At 49.2% G+C, this 20,113-nt stretch overlaps 1 protein-coding gene across 1 annotated transcript; it reads right to left on the bottom strand.

Moving 5' to 3' along the window:
• Positions 1-11,050: 11,050 nt before the first annotated feature.
• Positions 11,051-19,697, bottom strand: LIPG (lipase G, endothelial type). The gene is made up of 10 exons (XM_086628886.1): positions 19,601-19,697; positions 19,238-19,434; positions 18,169-18,348; positions 17,372-17,483; positions 15,855-16,079; positions 15,159-15,401; positions 14,534-14,654; positions 13,740-13,958; positions 12,722-12,814; positions 11,051-11,072 (listed from the first exon to the last, which is right to left on the bottom strand). The coding sequence occupies exons 1-10, from the start codon at positions 19,695-19,697 to the stop codon at positions 11,051-11,053; spliced, it is 1,509 nt and encodes a 502-aa protein (XP_086485012.1).
• Positions 19,698-20,113: the final 416 nt, after the last annotated feature.

Raw genomic sequence — 20,113 nt, forward strand, 5'->3', positions numbered from 1 at the left:
GTCAGCTCTAATTGCAATGGGCACAGAGACCGTCTGCAGCCTAACAGACACTGTGAGGTTTTTTGTTGGCTCCTGTGACCTTTCCTGGACCTTTCTGACACAGAGTGGTGGGTCCGTTCGGAGCAAAATTCAGGTTAACGGCTCCTAAAATCTGCAACCCACTGGGCCTCAGTGGCTCCATGTCAACGTTTATTGTTTTTTCCTGATAAAAACAGGATGAAAAAGCTACATTAGTATGTACCCAAGCCTCATCTCAGTCCTTTGCTTAGTTTCTTGAGCTCAGTCACATTAAAGATGAGGGATGGGGTGGGATGGGGTGGGATGGGATGGGATGGGATGGGATGGGATGGGATGGGATGGGATGTTGTAGGCAGACCAGTCTGGGTAAGCTGGCACAAACAGCCTCCTGGCTTGTTGGAGCAACAAAATGCTGTTGAAGCTGCATAAGGAGGTAACTCAGTGGGATTAGAAAAACAGATTTTGTTTCTTTATTAAAGAAAAAAAAACCCCACAACTTTTATAAGGGGAGTTAAAAGCTAATTCAGCAAAACTGGGAGAAAACAACACAGCAGGAATTTAAAAAAAAAACAGTTTCTGTTTGTCAGCCACGGAGTACAACAATGTACATCTTTGTTCGAAGCACAGATTATGCAGGAATAAAATAATAAATAAAAGAGCTGCTGAATGGGGCTGACATAGTGTTCCTTCTGAAGGATACTGAATTAATAAGAGGAATAAATAATCCTTGGTTTACAAACAACCACTTGCTCATGTGCCCATCTCCCAGGGTGTAAATCAGCCCCTGCTTGCCCCTGACACTGAGCAGCTGTTTAATTTCCCCAGGCCAGGTTTGGAGCTGGTGTAAAGTGGGTGCTGCAGGTGGCTTTATCTTGATTGGAAAAAAAAAAAATATATTAAAAAGTCAAATTGGTAGAGCGAGCAGAGAGCAAAGCTCTGCTATTGTGCAACCACCACGTATCCCCCCCTGAGCATGGCTAGGGGAGGACACCCAGAATTCCCAAACTGTCTGCCAATTTAGGTAATGGCTGGATAAGATCACAGGATCACCAGCTTAGATGATGGCTTAGAAGCGTGCAGGAGGAGAGCTCTTGTCCCATATGTCCTTCCCAAGTTGCAGAGCACAGGAGCTGTCACTACACCACCGTCTTATCTTGAGGACTTCCCCAGGAAGGTTGCTCTTGCCATGGGTAGTAGCTGTTTCTTCTGGATGCTCAAGGAAAAAATCCGTAAAGATACTGAGGAGGGAGCCCTGTAGATGCCTTTGATGTTCAGGATGGGCTGTTTGGCTCTTACAGCATCATCCAGCGAAGGAGGGTGGATGCTTGGCAAGGAGGCTTGACCTTTGGTGGCCTCCTTGTTGTCACGGCTCCTGCTGGGTTATCCCCCAACGCCAGGAAGGTGTTGCATTGGCTTTACAAGGTGGCCGATGGAGACAGCAGCATGACCCACTCCTCCCTTGCTGCTTATGAACAAACCTTGTAAAAATCACTTCCCTGATCTCAGTTGCTTTGGAGCATGGCTCTGGAGGTGCAGGGACGTGGGAACCCACGTACACAAGGTCCACTCACTACGGCAATGTCATTGTTCATCTTATCCTGGGTGTTACTGAGGCCATGAGAGGGGTTTCTGCTCCAGCAACATCCTCAGGTACTTCAAAGCTTGCTCTGGATGCTCTTCCATACTTGGGCCATTCCTCAGCTAAGGATGAGCAGGGTGCTCAAAGTCTTTCAGGAGTTACATCTGGGAGGCTGAGCACATGGGAAGAGGATAATGAGGGACTCAGGACGTTGGCTGAGCTGAAATGTAGGTTGTCCTTGGCCAAGCTCTCTGCTGTGAGGTTGCTTCTCAGCAATGGTGGTGGGAAGAACCTCCTGGCTAATGACATGTCAGTGGACGGGTTGGTAGTGCTGAGGTTGAGCCAGATGGATGGAGCATAACTTCATGGTGGAGAGGAGTCAACGGTGGGTGAGTAATAGGAAACAGAGCAGGTGGAAGGGAAAGACTGAGAAAGAGGTGATTCTGCCCCTCTACTCTGCTCTCGTGAGACCCCACCTGGAATACTGTGTTCAGCTCTGGAGTCCCCAACACAAGAAGGACATAGAGCTACTGGAACGAGTCCAGAGGAGGCCACAAAGATGATCCGAGGGCAGGAGCACCTCTGCTATGGAGACAGGCTGAGAGAGTTGGGGCTGTTCAGCCTGGAGAAGAGAAGGCCCCGGGGTGATCTTATAGCAGCTTTCCAGTACCTAAAGGGGCTACAGGAAAGCTGGGGAGGGGCTTTTTACAAGGGCGTGTAGTGATAGGACAAGGGGCAATGGATTTAAACTGAAAGAGGGCAGATTTAGGTTAGATATAAGAAAGAAATTTTTCACTCTGAGGGTGGTGAGGCACTGGAACAGGTTTCCCAGAGAAGTTGTGGCTGCCCCATCCCTGGATGTGTTCAAGACCAAGTTGGATGAGGCTTTGAGCAACCTGGTGTAGTGGAGGATTTCTCTCCCCATGGCAGGGGGGGGTTGGAACTAGATGATCTTTAAGGTCCCTTCCAACCCTAACCATTCTATGATTCTATGAGGTGGGCTTGGGCTTCAACTTGAGGGTCGGAGGGGGAGCTGACCCCAGCCACAGCACTGCTGGTGGGGTTGCCCCAGCAGCCACTGGGGTTTTTAATTCTCTAGCTAATATTTGGGTGCAGATATTGAGCCTTTGGAGGACAAGAATGGGCTCACTGTTTCTCCAAATGTAGGTAGGGTTGGAAGGGACCCATTCTTCTAAAGCTTGGCAGAAAAAGCCAAGAGGAACATTGATATGGATCTACTGAGGAGTGGCAGCAGCTCGTGGGTGGGAGCCAGCCTCAGTATCCGGCTCCAGAAGCAGGGGTGCAGGTTGACTTTCACAAGCTGTGAAGGGAGAGGAGTTGTGATTATGCAAAATTAACTAAAAATGTTGTCTTCTACATGGTTTCTGGAAATTAATGAAGAACAGCAGAGATTGTATTTGGTTCCAGTGGCCTGTACAGGATGTGATTTGAACTAACACGGTCTTCATCAATTTTTTTTTTTTTTTTGACATACAATTTTAATGTAAATGGAAGAGTGGAAAAATTGTCTGGGTACTTTCTCCTGTCCCAGTAATTTCCAGTATTAGTGATTATTATCTTAAAGACATAAGTATTTATTTAAATATCATAAGTCTGTCTAATTTTGTCCTCACCTCCCCCCACTACTTAGTAACTTGTAATGGGACTACAAGAAAACGAAACACAGATGCTTCTTTTGGGTGTTTTTTTGTTTTGTTTTGTTTTTCTTTTCCCCTCTTTTTCTCCTATTTGTTTCTTAATCATTTGACAGCATTTAATTTATATAATCAGGTTCATTGTTTCTCCCACATAGTTGGCAGGTTTTCTCCAGTTATTTCTCATGGTCTTCCAGTTAAGAAGGGGAAAAAACTTTCAAGAACACTAAAATCCCATTACAGAGCAGCAAAATTTAATTGAGGATCTTTGGATCAAACTGAAAAACTGGAGCTTCTTTTGGCTCAGTTTTGTAGAGATGCACTAGATAAAAAGTTCATCATGTCCTGTTAAGTAGCTGTTGGCCAGAACACAGAATCGGTCTAGGTCAGGGCTTTGATGTTGTTACTAGAGCTGGTTTGGAGGCAGCATGTGGCTTGGACTTCAGACAGGAATTTAGGCCAGTAACTGAGGACGACGGGAAGAAGAAACAGGAAAAATAGGTGTATGAAGTTTAATTTTTTCTAAATTTGCACCTTTGGCAACCAGCCTTGCAAAGCGCGGAGCGTGCTCCTCACCTGGGCATTTCAGCAGCAGGTCAGCTTCTGTCACCTCTCTGAGCCAACACCTCTCCGGGGGTTAAAACCCACCAAACTTCTGCTGAAGTCCAAGGAAGAGCTCCTGCAGACTTCAAAGGGAGCCCAGCTGGAAGACTCGGGCACATGCTTAGCTAAGCCCGGTGTGCGCGTCCTACCGAGCAGCGTCCTGGGAGTGAACCTGAACTCGGGTGAAGGTGGCTGGTCGGAGCTCTTGAGACGAGGACTCTGGAGCCACCGCCTTCTTGGCCAGGAGGAAGCTTTGTAGACACAACTTGCAGAAAAGCCAATGTGTCCTTGCTTTCGCAGCGTTGGCTCTGCTGACCTAAATCGTTGAGGCAAATATGTATAGCGTGTACATTTCTTTCCTGAGAATGGATGTTCTACCATCACAGCCATTAGGAGTGTTCTTCTCTCCCTTTTAATTTTCATTTATTAGACCACATTAGGCCAGGCTGAGCAAGTAGAAGAAGGCTTCTGTAAGCCAAAGAAGCTCTTCAATTATTTTTCTGTGCATGAAAACCACTCGGAAGAGAAGACCATGCACCCTTCTGGTGTGCGTGCTGAGCAGTCATCCAAGGTCAAGGCATCTGGGGTTTGTCTCTGTCAGTGACTTGTAGAGCACTCCTAAGGCAAAGCTGTTGATTTTGCTGTGTTTGAATTTAGTTGTTTGCCTGTCAACAAACAGGGCTGCGGCCTCGCCTGATGGCAGAGAGGGGAGTGGTGCTCCTCTTGCTCCCAGCCTACCTTGGTTTGTGCTCTGACGTTGTCCACAGCAGTGCGGGTTAGCGATGGCTGTCGCGTGGGTTCATGTTCCTCAACAGTAAAGTCAACGCTCGTAGAGCGAGCAGAAAGCTTTCTGAACAACCTTAGAGTCATCCAGAAACAAACTGGATCCACCGTTCTGAAACGGAGAGACCCATTCCAAGCTTTGTTATCCAACTGATATTTTGAGATCTGTCACTGGAAGTTGCCTCCATTCCAATGCGTGAATAATATACAATCCAGCTTTTCCGTGGGTGTTTCTCTAACAGGTTATTCAAAGAACCGACAGATTTGGCTGTTTCACAGAGATCTGCAGAGCAAGGATCATCTTCTCATTAACATCTGCAGATTTTATGGCAGGGGAGTAAGATCGTTTCAGCGCACTTGCTTAGCTCCAGTTAAGCTGAATGTGGCCTTTCTCGTCATAATTTAGTAGGATACATCTGGTTTCGGCCAAAAACAGGATATGGAAAGGAGGAAGGGGGGGAAATCAACCAGATTTGCCTTAAGGTTTGGTCCAAGCCTTGTGTTATTTCTTACTTTGCCTGAGCTGATTTGCCTGTTTGCAGTAATTGGGACAGCTGGCCAGGAGAGATGGAACAACATGGCCTGGAAAGCCTTATTTTATTGGTCCCCTTTCCTTGTTTTTCAGTCTTCTTACTAGTCATGTCAGAAGAAAAGGATTCTGAATGTTTGCACTTTGTGTCTTCTTTATATGGTTTGCCATAAACATCCTTAAGCTTTGTGAAACAGCTGCGAAACAACAGCGAAGAGAAAGGACAGAGATAGGAAAAAACATGATCAAGCAATAAAAAATTATCTGTTTTTTGTTTGTTTTAAGTTTGGGTCAGCTCTGGGTCAAGCTGCTTCACCCATCCCTCTGGGCAGCATGATACTTCAGCACGGATTTGCAAAAGTTGCCGGATTCTTTGTGTTTGCTGCTGGGCTGGACGGGATTGCTGGGAAGGCAATGAGCTGTATAATTTATGTTGGAATGTCAGTATCTGAACAGGCGTAAAATTACAACTCATTATCACAGTCCGAGGAGCAGGATCTTGGGTTTCTTGGACAGTTGCGGTCGTCTTGCGGTGAGGCTGCTTTTGGGGACCGCTGAAAAGCTTTACCTGGCGGAGCTGGGGCTGCCTTGTTCTTCCGGCACGGGGAGCCAGCAAAGGCTGTGCTGTCCCTGTTCCCGAAAGGACCGGCTGTTCTGAACACACAGCCGTGCTGTTCCATTTATTCCACTCAGATTTTTGTAGCCTGGGAACTGTCTACGTGATACAGCCACGATCTCCCGTGTTAGGGGCTTCTGCTGAGCAGCACGGGCTCCGACAGCACGGGCTGAAGGGACGGTGTTACACCAGGAAAGGGGGAGAGAATCAAGCTCCAAACAGACTTTGTGTTCAGCTTGCCTCCAAAAGCAGGGATGCTGGGCTGTGCCCATTGCTGCTGCTCGCGGGAGCCGGTGCTCGCGAGGAGGGCTGTAAAACATTCCCTGCGCGGGGTGTATTGTTCCTCTGGAGACACAGCCTGACCTTTGGTGGGACCTGAATGGAGTGGTGGTGAAAAAGCGATCCTGAATAAATCTGGGGGAGGGGGAGGGATGGCAGGCGGCGGAGAGCACCGAGGTCAGCCCCGCGGCAGGTCCAGCCTGCAGCCTCAGCCCTGCCTGGTACGGATGTGGGATGTGCCTGCTGTGCTGATCCTAAATTCATTAGAGACCAAAAAAAAAAAAACCAACCCAAAACCAAAACCCCTCTCTTTGTTTTTTCCACTTGTCTAACGTACAACCCGACTCATAACCAGGGCAGCTGTGCACGCTGACGTGCCAGGAGGTGTGATGTTAGCCTCAAAACGTGGAGCAGAAGGAATGATGTACTCAGGAGCCCACATTTGATGTGCAAAGGGCCAGAAGCCTGGAAGGGATGCCCATGGATGCCAAAGAGCTGCAGCCTGTTCCTCCTCTCTTGTAAACTTATACTCTTCATCCTTTTCCTTAGGATCCATCCTTCCTTCCTGCAGCTGGATGTGAAAGGGGCCAGCACCTGCTTGTCCTTGCAGGAAAACCTCCCTGCAAGAGGCACCAGCCCTTGTGCTGCAGCTGTGCCCAAGGGGTAGCACGCCAAAAAAAAATGAGTCCCACATCTGGTATTAATGTCCCCCCACTTTGCATAGGGTAGAAAATAGCCCCACAGGAGCGCATCAGAAATAATTAGGGGCCCTACAAGCACCAAACAGCCTCCCCGTTGCTCTGCCGAATCTACAAAGGTAGCTTTCCACTGCTGCTGGATTTGTGCCGCCCGTTTGCATCAGGCATAGGCAAAGCACAGAGAGGTCTCCTTAAATTCGATGGTTTGGCTGCTGGGAATACTCAGATAGCGGTCAGATTTGGGTAAGTCTTCCTAAAAGTATTCACCAGTTGGCTAACTATTGAAGTCAGACAAAGGTGAAGCATCTCAGGGGGAAAAAAAAAATAAATAAAGATATTTAATAGAGGAAAAAAGCATCATTAGAGGAAGTCAACAGAGAAGAGGGAGTTTGTCCTAACTTGTCCTGGCTAGCCTGGGACAGCAGCAGTAGTCCTTCCGGAGCCTGCTGTGCTCTCTGCCATAGCCAAAGAGCGCAGGTAACACCAAACCTGGCTTTCCCCCAGCCAAAAGCAGCAGTGGCATTGCTTTGGCTGAAAGCAAACAGACTGGGAAGGAAAAGTTAATGTTTTCAGTCATCTCCCCTGCTTGAGTGTGTGTTACAGCCAGGGTGGAGAAGGGGCAGGCAGAAAAATCCCTCCACTGCTACCCAGACAGGGGTTTTTATTTTGTAATATTTGCTCTGCCAAAACCAACAATCCCTTGGGCACTGTTGAAATCGTGTTCTTATTGCCAGGCAAAAAAGCTGGAAGTAAACCTGTAATGTGGCACGGTGAGCATCCCAGGTACAACACAAGAGCAGATGCAGAGTGACTTTTGGTCCGTTTCTAAAGATACTTGGTGCTGCATGAGTGGAGTTGTTCCCTCCTTGCCTACCTTGGCCACACAGCCTGGAGAGGACGTGGAAGGAGGGTGCTGGATAAAGGCACCTGACTTGCCAGCACCTACCTGGCTGCTGCTCTGCCTTCACGTCCTCTTTCTGCTGGTCTCAGTGACCTGCAGGAGAGGGACAAGAAGCCCCACACTGTAGTTCTGGCCAGGCACGTCAAAGCTCGTAGTAGATCAATAACAAGACTTCGCTGATAGCTCCAGCGGCACAGCCCAAGCCACAGAAGGCAAAGGCAGGGACTGGAAGAATGAACTGCCCACTGTAGGAGAAGATCAGGTCCGAGACCATCTAAAGAACCTGAAGGTGGACAAGTCCATGGGACCTGATGAGGTGCATCCGTGGGTCCTGAGGGAACTGGCACATGAAGCTGCTAAGCCACTACCCATCATATTTCAGAAGTCGTGGCAGTCTGGTGAAGTTCCCAATGACTGGAAAAGGGGAAACATAGCCCCCATCTTTAAAAGGGGGAAAAAAGAAGACCCAGGGAACTACAGGCCAGTCAGTCTCTCCTCTGTGCCCGGCAAAATCATGGAGCAGATCCTCCTGGCAACTGTGCTAAGGCACATAGAAAATAAGGAGGTGATTGGTGACAGCCAACATGGCTTCACTAAGGGCAAATCCTGCCTGACTAATTTGGTGGCCTTCTATGATGAGGTTACAGCATTGATGGATAGGGGAAGAGCAACTGACATTGTCTACCTGGACTTGTCCAAAGCATTTGATACTGTCCCACAGGACATCCTTGTCTCTAAACTGGAAAGACATGGTTTTGATGGATGGACCACTCGGTGGATAAGGAATTGGTTGGATGGTCACACTCAAAGAGTTGTGGTCAATGGTTCAATGTCCACGTGGAGGCCAGTGACGAGTGGTGTTCCTCAGGGGTCGGTACTGGGACCAGTGCTATTTAACATCTTTGTTGGAGACATGGACAGTGGGATCGAGTGCACCCTCAGCAAGTTTGCAGATGACACCAAGCTGTGTGGTGTTGCAGACACGCTGCAGGGAAGGGATGCCATCCAGAGGGACCTTGACAGGCTGGAGAGATGGGCCTGTGAGAACCTCATGAAGTTCAACAAGGCCAAGTGCAAGGTTCTGCACGTGGGTCGGGGCAATCCCAAGCACAAGTACAGGCTGGGCGGAGAATGGATTGAGAGCAGCCCTGAGGAGAAGGACTTGGGGGTGGTGGTGGATGAGAAGCTCACCATGAGCCGGCACCAAGCGCTGGCAGCCCAGAAAGCCACCCGTGTCCTGGGCTGCATCCAAAGCAGCGTGGGCAGCAGGGCGAGGGAGGGGATTCTGCCCCTCTGCACTGCTTTCCTGAGACCCCCCCTGGAATACTGTGTTCAGCTCTGGAGTCCCCAGCACAAGAAGGACATGGAGCTGCTGGAGCGAGTCCAGAAGAGGCCACGAAGATGATCCGAGGGCTGGAGCACCTCTGCTATGGAGACAGGCTGAGAGAGTTGGGGCTGTTCAGCCTGGAGAAGAGAAGGCTCCGGGGTGATCTTATTGCAGCCTTCCAGTTCCTAAAGGGGGCCTACAAGAAAGCTGGGGAGGGGCTTTTGACAAGGGCGTGTAGTGACAGGACACGGGGCAATGGCTTTAAACTGAAAGAGGGGAGATTTAGATTAGATATAAGGAAGAAATTTTTTACATTGAGGGTGGTGAGGCCCTGCAACAGGTTGCCCAGAGAAGCTGTGGCTGCCCCATCCCTGGAAGTGTTCAAGGCCAGGTTGGATGAGGCTTTGAGCAACCTGGTGTAGTGGAGGATTTCTCTCCCCATGGCAGGGGGGTTGGAACTAGATGATCTTTAAAGTCCCTTCCAACCCTAACCATTCTATGATTCTATGATTTTTACAAAGCCCTTTATTTTTTGTCTCGAGGATTATAAAAACTGTTAATCAAAACCAAAGTGTTTAAAACTTTACATATATACAATATGAGAAATAAATTATATTTTAAGTCATACAAAAACCACAATATACAAATAGGGCTTTGAAACCACTCTATGTATGGCACGGTGACAAGTCACAGATACTTACCAAAGGCTTCGCTTATTGAAGCCTTTGCATAGAACCATGGAAAAGAAAAAGATCTCCAAATGTGCTTGCTTTGGTTGCATTGAAGCTCTACAAAAACTCAGGGAATTGCAGGCCTCAGAAGGACTTGCTATGTCTTCGGAACTTGGTGTTGCCAGATGGTGCACTATTTTTTGAGATTGCCTTTCTGCACGCTAAAAGTTTGAGAGTCATTACACCAAGCCTCCTTCCAAAAATTTGGGAAAAAAACCAACAAACAAATAAAATATGTAGTTCACCTCTGACAAGGTCCACTCTGCTGTAGCCAACGGGACAGCTGTAGAGTCTGTCAAACTCAGAGCAAAGCCAAGTTCAGCTGGCACCAGGGAATCCAACCGGGATGTTGTGGCAATGAGGGTAGGATGTCGTCTGTTTGGCTCAGTTCAATACTTTGCACAAAAATAAGGTCTTAAACACGCATTGGCACCACGGCAGCGCCTGAGCAGAGGCGAACACATTCTCAGTAGTTAAAAGGACTGCTGCAAAGCTCTCCTGAAGCAGTGTGGTTCACTGTCCCCCTCCTCCCTTACCGTCAGCAGAAGGGCAGCTGCCATCTGCCTCTTAACAGAGAGATGAAGAGATGGGACCGGGCAGTCTCGCTGCGGACACTGACTGGGGAGCAAGGAGCAGCTGCCAACACCACCACCTGCCATCTGCACCGTGTTCTGCCCTACGTACAGGGAGGATGGGATACTACTTTCTTCTAAGGCAACATATAGAGATTTCAGTATCAGCCAGACACAAGACGGATTATTTTTAAGGCAAGCAAAGGACAAGTTGAAAATAAGTGGCTTTGTGCTTATCCCCACCCCTCCTCTGAACAACCCCACACACTTGACCTGTGATGGTCTTGTCTTCCCACAGCCCATAGTGCTATTGGACCCACGGTTAACTCCTACACTAGATGCTAATCTGTTCTCAGCAGCTCTGTCACCAACAGTCTGGTGGGCAGTTAGCATGGTTATCTTCTCAGCTACACCAGCAGGCAGGCAAGAAGATTGTTGCTGAGGTCTAGATCTGTGAACATCTCATCCATAGTGCTGGTTAATGAAAGCAGGGCAGGAGAAGTAGCACATAACAGGTCAAGGTAAAGTTATATGCACAAACCAGGCTCCCCGGGGTAGAGAGACTAGTTTCAGTTTTTCTAGGTCTAGGACCACAGTCCATCAATTCCTCCTTGGTTTCTTGCATCTGATTCAAGATGTTTTGTTCTGAGGAACTAGTCGCTTTAAGTGCTACCAAGCCAGGTTTTTGCCAGAGCATCTTGCTGTCTGTGTGGTCCTCGTGCATCTAGGTTGCTCAGGTGTGAGTCTTTAGAGAAGTCTTCAGAGAGAATTTGAGACAGATCTGGGAACAGTGAGGGGGAGGGTGGTGTGGAAAAAAAAAAAAAAAACACAAACACAAAAAAAAATGGTTAAATGTAGAAATTAAGAGGAGTCTCAAAGAATTCCTAAGAAACTATGGGATGCTAAGAACAGGTTTGGACAGTAGAGGCTGGTATTTTATTCTGTCAAAGCAGCACTTTGCCCAGCAGCCACCCAACAGGAGCCCGAAGCAGGCAGTATGCGCACAAGTAGGCAGCAAACAGAAATTACTGGTCTCGCCGCCAGACTCTGCCAGCTCAGATCCATTCGGGGTGGACAGATGTTTGCAGGCTCGGTCTCCAAGCAGGGAACTACACCATTGCAGTGACTTAGTGGGAACAGAGAGCTGAACGATGAGTAATTGCTCGTCATCTCTGGGAGGAAGGACCATTTCCTAGAAACCATGGTGCTCTGGAGCTCAGATCTGCTCCTCTGCCTCATGCAAAAGCTGCACTCCACGAGTAAGCAGGAAGGGCACATCTGCCAGCAATTCTGTTTTATGGGGGTTACTGAGCAGCATATCAAAACAGCCTTTTATTGTACCTGCAGGAGTGTTTACTTGAACTTTCAGGGCTTGTGGCACAGCAACAAGCTTTTTGCACAGGGGTTTCATTCACGGAATTGTTTGCTACTGTATGTAGCACAGCTTGCTGGTTTCTGCCCAAGCTGGAACGGCACCAGCTCGCGTTCCTGAGCTGAGCTCCACTGCCCAAGAAGGCTGTGCAAAGCACGACTTCCAGAGGGCTGTGCTAGCCCCAACAAGCGCTTTGTCTCCGGATTAGAAGCGACAGAGCTCTACGTTTACAAATCGAAATCTGAGAGGCCACAAGGCTGGGCTTCATCTGAAGGAGACGATCGTTTAGTCAAACGATCAGGGATTCATTCAAAACATGACTAGAGGCGGTCTGAAGCAATCCAGCTGTCGCTGCTGGGACCAGGCTTACTGGAAGTCATGCTCTGAGGACTGATCCTTAGGTGCCTGGAAAGTCCCCCAGAGGTTAAGCAGGGCTGAGATGCTCTGGCAATGGCTGAGTTTGCACTCTCCTGAACCAGAAGAGATTAGCATAGCCAGAGATGAAGTGGTAGGACTCCGTACTGTAACACCACAGCATGTCCTTAGCTGTGTCTTGCTCATGTAGTTGTGCCCAAACTTGATCAAGAGATTTCTTGGCAGCTTGAGATCTTCTACCAGGCTGGAACAATTTTCAAGGCAATCCCCTGCACTCCCAGCTTTCCTCTGTTTTACAGAGCAGTTAATAGATGCCTCTAATTAGCTCTCCACTACAGCAAGGACCTGGGGTTTTGGTAGCACCTTGTTTTTAGCATCTACCACGATAGCAAGCAGACAGGTTCTTTAGGACCAGGGATCACGTTGTACCAATCTGGTAGTAAGCATGTAAAGGTAAGCAGGCAACAAACCAAGATCAGAAGTGAGGACAGTATCACCTAGTTAGTGATAGTTAAGGCATACACGAAAATCAAGTCCAATGTCTTGGAATCTTGGGTTAGAATTTACTAACTTTCTTTTGAAAGAAAAAGAGGTTCCAGGAGTCTCAAAGAAAAACCTGGCTCCACTCATCTCAGCACAGCCACATGCATCAGACAGGATTTCTCTTAGCTGATTTTCCCTACCTTTTTCGCCATTCCTCTGCGCACTTCACAAACCAGAGCTCTTTACCCGGAGATATACTGGTCAACTGGGAATCCTCCACACAGAAGGCAAACCTAGGAGGAGGAATGAGAAGTCAAGAGAAGGTACCTGTTGTCTCCATGATTAACAAATAACATGTAATACAGACTGCAGCTAATCCTAGGACAGGTTTTTCGATTTGACATCGTTCCTGTGGAGCACCTTCATACACCACTAGCCTGTTGAATGGCTGTCTTATTTCCTACTTTAGTATTTTATTCGGGTATCTTTGCTTCTGCTACCCCTGTGTTTCATAGACTGTAGAGACTAGGATGCAGAACACCTTACAGACAGGTGATGCTTATTTAAAGCTCCGAGAAAGGTGGGAAAATTGCCAATGTCGACTGCTGTTCTTTGACAGACCTGGGTTACCTTCAGAATGACGTGAGCACAAGATTTGGGAGTGCAGTGCTACATCCTTGGCAGCCTTACTGCCAAGGAGACCTGGTAGCTTTCCAATTACAGAGATCCCAGAAGGAGCAATATAGTGCTTAGGGAGTTGGTGTCACCATGTTACCGGCTGCAGTTTTAGGTCTAGCTTGTTGAGCCAAATCAGCCCATGATGTATGTAAACAGTAGTCTTGCTCATCTATGTTTCAGTATTTTTGGTGCTGTCAGTACTTCAACCCTTCAGGTATGATCTAAACCATCTCGAGGCAGGCTAATTTAGTCCCCAAGGGCAGGCAAGACAGTGTCATAGCATCTAAATAAAGCAAAAGAACATCTCAGATGTGATCTGCAGTGACTGGTCTTGCTTGCAGCCTAGTTTGCAACCTCATGCTGGCAAGTAACTCGCTCTCCTACACCATGAGGGAGCATTGGCTGGCAGCACCAAAAATGAAAGATGGTTCAAGGTACCAGCTAAGGTCAAACTCCCCAACTTTTCTTGCTAGACTCTGAATATTTCTCTTTTCATTGAAGTTGCAAGCCAGCTTGCATGCAGTCTAACACAACTACTACCTCTGCTGCGTTTCTCCAGATTTCACACGTATGCGTCTGATATGCAGTTCCTGGGAAGACTTCGCAGGCCGATACCAGTAGCTCTTCAGCTCTTTCCACAGATCGTACCATGACTGAGATGTTCCCTCCCAGGTGAGCTTTATTTTTAAAAGTTCACCCATGTCCTCTTCAGTATAGACCAGGAAGGTGTTCGTGGCATTTAGACCAATTTGATCAAGCCTGAAAGACAAGCAGAGACTCAATGTTTCTTCCTTATGGCATCGTGCCAGATGCTCATTCATTCCATGCAAGAAGTTAAACAGAGCCCTTTGCAGCTTATCAAGTGCTCCACACTCAACTGTCACCAGCTAATTACCGATTACGCTAAAGAAAGTGACCTTGGACAGCTGGTTCAACACAGCATGTATTTGGCTCAGCCATCCTTCCATAGCTGAAAGGTGAATTTCACACCTTGTGTGTCTTCTGGGAGATGCTAAGGGAGGTCAGCAACGCCTCTGGAGATACGGGTGCTTTCAGACTATGTCCAAATGGTAGAGGGGAAGAGCAAAACAAAGTATTTCAACAATGAGCCATGAAGGCTCATATGTAGAGGACTGGGCACATCAGACCGCTTTCTCAGCAATAAATTATAATTAAGTTACTGGATGGAAAGTTTTTTGAATGGGTGATGAAGTGAGGCTGCTAGGCTGAGGTGCAATGCTAGTGTTACTCAGAGGAGAAAAAAAGCAATGCAACCTTGTCTAGGCTCGGTGGCCATCTTACCCAGAGCAGGCACAACAGGCCAGCTTACTTACATTTCTAAAGAGAGGGGTTCAGAGTCTCCATTGGTGCCATGAAGGGTGACGGAGAAAGTGGGGTCAGCCTCTCCCAAGCCTTCGTAGCTGAAGACATGCATTTTCATCTGATAATGGTAGACTGGGGAGAAACGAGGGGAGCACAGATGGAACCAACATTGTTGAGAGACAACATTGCTCGGCATCGCTCCTTGTCAAACAGAGTTGGCTGACAAAGGCTAAGTCCTGTATTTATCAGGGCATCATTGACTACTTTTTCCTGCCCTTACTGACTACAAAGTTGACATTCGCACAACAGCAACAGCAAGTGCACTCCAGGGAGGGCTCCCCAAACCTTACACTGCTCTAAGGTGTTGGAGTGGTCTTGCAAGCACGACATGCATAAACTGTAGTCCTGCTCAAAAGGCAGAGTGTCCTTATGGCCGGAGTCCTGCTGATCATACATGGAGGAAGGAGCACAGGAACGCCACAGGACGGCAATGCAGTCGGGAAACTAAAGACTAATGCCACGTGCTGCGCTGCGCCGGGGTGATGCTACTCCTTCACCTCTACTCTTTCCCAACATCGCGTTTGGGAGTGTGCTCCTAGAGCAAAGACTATACTCTTTCTAAGAGCGAAAGCCTACCTTTGAACGGCATGTCAGCTCTTGTTTTCAAGTACATCTTGCTGTTTCTTTTGTTCCGTGTTTTCCTGGCGTTGTAGCCGATGCCGTTGCAGCGGTTCTTCCGGCAGCTCAGGCAGATGCCCTTCTTGAAGCGACTGGAATCGGTACATTGAAACGCGAAGCTTTGTTTATCTTGGTTCACGAGGGAGTCCACGAAGAGGTGCACAGACCGCTCGTGTTCACATTTAACAACTTCACCAATTGCTAGAGAAGCAGAGTTGCAAGGGATACGTTTTGTTTAAGGACTTGTCACCCCAGCAGCCGGTAAGACACAATGAGCTACGCCTTTTTTGTAGCCCAGCGTGAGTTAAGTGTGGCCAAACTTTAACGTTTTTCAAACACTAGCCGTTCAAGAGGTTAGTGCAAGGCACTTGAAGAGGACTTGTCATTTAGCATCTACTGTGGCAAGACATTTAAAGAAGATTCTAGACCTAGCATAAGATGACGATAGTTTATCATCAGGTGTTAGAGCGCTACTTCAGAATTAAAAGCAGGTCTAGTTTCTAGCAATTATCTCCAGTACCACAGTTTAGGCAGTTTAGAAGGCAAAAGTAGTTTTCTCCGCTCTTGTAAAGTGGATCATCCCCCAGCATCCACCCAGGTCTACTTGTGAGAAGTCCGCACTGACCAGAGGCAAAATAAGTAATGAGAACTTACTCCCATAGGCAATTGCTCCCAAGACATCACCCAATCCACAGCCAGGCTGGAAGTCTCCCCCGTTGGGGTAGATGTCAACATGGCCTACAGGCATCTGGATCCCAATGCTAACGCCTAGTGTCTCCCTGGTGTAGGTGTGAAGGACATCCACAAAGTTAGCGTCATCAGGGGAGAGGCGTTTGCTAGGGTCTGCTCCTTCAAACATAGGGCCAGCCGGATCCAAGCCTGGTGTCAGAAACAGTATGCAAGAAGCCAGGTAAGAAACTGGGTTATTTCGTGCTACAGCCAGGACCTTGCTGCTAGCAGCCCTCCTAACCAGCTGCTACGCAGACAGTCCCTGACTCATTGCAGAACTGTCCCCCAAGATCTCTTCGCCATGGCTCCACTACGGGTGCAATACGACCCAGTAGTAGCACCAGTTTGCTCTGGTGAAAATGGCTCTGGATTGCCTGCTGGAAGCAGTGTGTCTTTGCTAGGTCACAGTGAAGAGATGCTTCAAGAGGCAGCAGTTGACCGAACACCAGAAGAGGTCTAGCACCCCACAGAGACAGCTGCTAGCCAAAGCTGCCTTGGCTACGTTTAGTCTGTTTGCAGACTGGACATATGGAGGGACTAACACAAGTTTAAGCAGCAGCCCAGTAATCCCTGCATCTGAGATCCCGCGGTGTGTTTGGGACTTTGTTAACCTCTGAGCCTCACCCCCAACCTGAAGCTGTGCTCCTGGAACAGATTGCCCAGAGAAGTTGTAGATGCCCCATCCCTGGAAGTGTTGGATGAGGCTTTGGGCAACCTGGTGTAGTGGAGGGTTTCCCTGCCCATGGCAGGGGGGTTGGAACTGGATGATCTTTGAGGTCCCTTCCAACCCTAACCATTCTATGATTCTGTTTCTGTGATTCCTCAGCCATTCCCCAACTTGGCTGGTAGGTGATTTTTCCTGCTTAACCAAATACAGGTATTTATTGCTAGGCTCTGAGGAATTCTCACTGCCAGCATCACATTTAAATGCTTAATGCAGCCCTTGTATCACGCCCTAAGTTCTCACACGTCGAAATCGGCTTTCCTCTGGAGTCAGAAGCGCTCTCTTCAAGCTACTTTCAGAATGAGAGGTTCAGGGGTTTTTTTGACCACGCATCCCATGGGACAAACTGCACCCAGTAGCTCTCACTTCCATTAGTTTATGAGCTATTATTACAGAAACAGCATCACTCAGAGGCTTAGGATTTGGACAGTAAGGGCTTGAGCTGGATTTGTTTTGACTCATTTGACTTCAAATATTCTCAAGATCAGGTTGTCTTCTGAAAGGTTTTTCACTGAACCTCCCTCATGTTTGGGGTTCAAAGTTAAGACACTTTCTCATGTTAAAGAATCCATACTCTCCGCTGCCACCACAGGTAGGAAACTTGTCATTTCTGACTCTGCAAGCCCAAAACACATTGCAGCAACACAGGAAACGAGTCTCTTCGGGGAAACTCTCTGCTGCTAAAGAAAGGTGAGAGACTGCTTAAAAAGCCACTTGCCTGTAATTCTCCCTATTGTCCCATGGACATGGTTACCAGCAAAGCCAGCGACGTGGGCACCCAGGCTGTACCCAATCAGGTGGACATTCTCAAGCTGGAAGAGTGGGTTCTCCTGCAGGGGAAAAAAAGAAAAAAACAAAAAGATAATTTGCCCCCCCGTTTTTCGAGGCATCTGGCACTGCTCCTATGCACAGGACTCTAAAGTCCAGTTCCAAGAATAGACTGGAAGGAGGGGGCAGACAGGCATGCTTCATTCTTTATTTTGTCGAGACAACTACAAGTCGAATGCTTTGGATGGCAGCTGTGGTTTGCCCCAACCACAATACCCAGCTTCCAACCCCAATTACAACATTCTTTCTTTAAGCAGCATCTGGAGCAGCCGTCCCCCAGGGAGCTGCCAGCAGACCTCACGACTGGCCACGGACTCAAGTGCCAAGTTTAGCACCATGGGCCTTTTCCTTCTCCCTTTCCACCCTCTTGCCGAGTCAACCCTAACTCTGCACGCCCACCATGGCTCCCACAGGAAGAAAGACTCCTAAATTTGAAGTCCATTTCAAAGTCACTGACCCAAGCACGCTGCAAAGCCGCATCCCCCAGGAAAGCAGGGGAGCATTTGCTCACACCAAGGGCTGAGCGCAGCACCGTAGCTATGAGCCATCGCCCCGCCAAGCCTTGGGGTTTGGATTACACCAGAGCCTTCTCCACTCATGAGCGTTGGAGCTGGTGTATACTCCATTCCCTTGTGCAACAGTCCCTCGAGGAGCATTACAACAGAGGCTGTTCTCAACTCGCGTTACCTGTAACCAGTCGAGCAGCCTCGCTATGCTTTTTCCAACAATCCGCGTGTTGTTCACAGCATCAGTATAGAGCTGGTGGGCAAGTGGAAGCCAATCCACCACGACCACGTTGGCGTCCTTCTCTCTCTCCTGAAGAGCAGACACCAAGCTGCCCAACCAGGTTTCGAACATGCCACTCATCTAGAAAGAGATCCGGGTGTTAGTTCCCAGCTCACAGGACCCAGATTACATATTCACAGTTAAGTTATTTGTGTATCATTTACATATTCTGCCCCAGCAGTACGCTCCTCGGCAAAACCCACTACTTCCCAGCGCTGCACTAATGACATAAGAAAAACAGGTTTTGAGAGACTCTGGATGTAATTAGCCACCTTGCCTTTTAAGACAGGAGGGAGAGGCATTTGCTACATGCCACCTTATCGCTTTTTCTCAAGAGTTTCACAAATTCTGATGGATTGCAAAATTATTTTTCCAGCCCTGGCACCTCTGTTTGCATAAGCCCTGGTAGAGTTGATAAGTCCCCTAGTGCCACACACTCGGCCACATCAAATGCAGGAGAAGAAAGCTTGATAAAGCCTGTCTGCCCTCTCTTTCTTTATCAAGGAGACCATGTAGCAGAAGCCAAAACTGCAGACACACGGCTGCAATTACAGAAAGTCTATTACATGTGTCAAGCCAAGTGCCACCTTCATAGTGGTCAGCTGGACTCTAGGGAAAAATCTCACGTTCCCTTTACCACATTCACATTACACAGGCATAGAATCACTTAGGTTAGAAAAGGCCCTTGAGATCATCAAATCCAACCACTGCGGACATGAAGTGATCTTGGGTAGCTGTGAACGAGTCGGGTGATTTCACAGACTCATTAGGTACAACATCACTTAGCTCCGGAGACCTCAGGTGCAGCTTCCAGGAGGCCATAGTGCTTAAAACACAAAAAGTTGTCCCGAATCCCACATACTCTAGAGACTGTCACGCATGGACCATCTACGGGGCGGTTTGCTTTCTCTAAGTGGGCAGACTGGACACTAAGCATCACCCAGAGCCCTGCGGGATCCTCCACACTCACCGTCCAGCCGTGGATGATGAAGAAGGTTTTAGCTGTCACGTTGAACTTGCAGTCCTCCAGACACTTGCGGTGGCCGATGGCGAGCGCGCAGCCGTCCTCTTCGGCATCCGGCGAGGAGCGGAGACTGAACTTCACCTGCGGCTTCGGTGCCGGCGGGCGCTGCCGCCCGTCCTCCAGCAGCTCGGCGATGGTTGCATCTGCGGCGGAGGAGGAAGAGTCAGCACAGCGCCTCTGAACCAGAGGCTTCAGCCTCACCTGGGCGAGGCGAACGGGCTCCGCGCACCCCGCGGGGAGGGGAGGAGCGGGACCGGGAGCGGGAGCGGGACCGGGACCCCGCCGCCGCGTGGGACCGCGCTCACCCACCTCCTCCCAGCAGCGCAGCCTCCGTGACCCGCGCAGCGCCTCCCGCCGCGATGCAACATGTCGCGACGGCGCAGAGCAGCAGGACGAGCCTCCTCATGGCTCGGCGGGATGGGACGGGACGGAACGGGACGGGATAATGGGACGGCTCCGAGCGCGGGCTGCGCCGCGCTTTAAGAGCCCCGTGCGGCGGCGCTCGGGGCCGCAGGGGGCGGGCCCGTTGGTCTCGCCCTCCCTGACGTCACGCAGGGATATTCAATAGAAGGGGCCGCGCACTCGCGGGGAACCCCGCGGGGGGTGAGGGGAGGGGGGCCGGGGGGGTTTGGGTGGTCGCTGGGGGGGGGGGACACGGGCGGCCCCGCGGAGGCGCGTTGCCCCGTCGGGCAAAGACACGGCACGGCAAAGGGATGGGGGGGGGGGGCGGGGGGGAGCGGTGGGTACCGGCCCGGGGGCCAGCGTGGGTCTGCGGGTGTCGGATTTCCCCGCATCCCGCGAGAAATCCCAGCGCTTTGCCGC

The sequence above is a fragment of the Tauraco erythrolophus genome, chromosome Z (genome assembly GCF_009769465.1).
Source record: "Tauraco erythrolophus isolate bTauEry1 chromosome Z, bTauEry1.pri, whole genome shotgun sequence".
NCBI lineage: Eukaryota > Metazoa > Chordata > Aves > Musophagiformes > Musophagidae > Tauraco > Tauraco erythrolophus.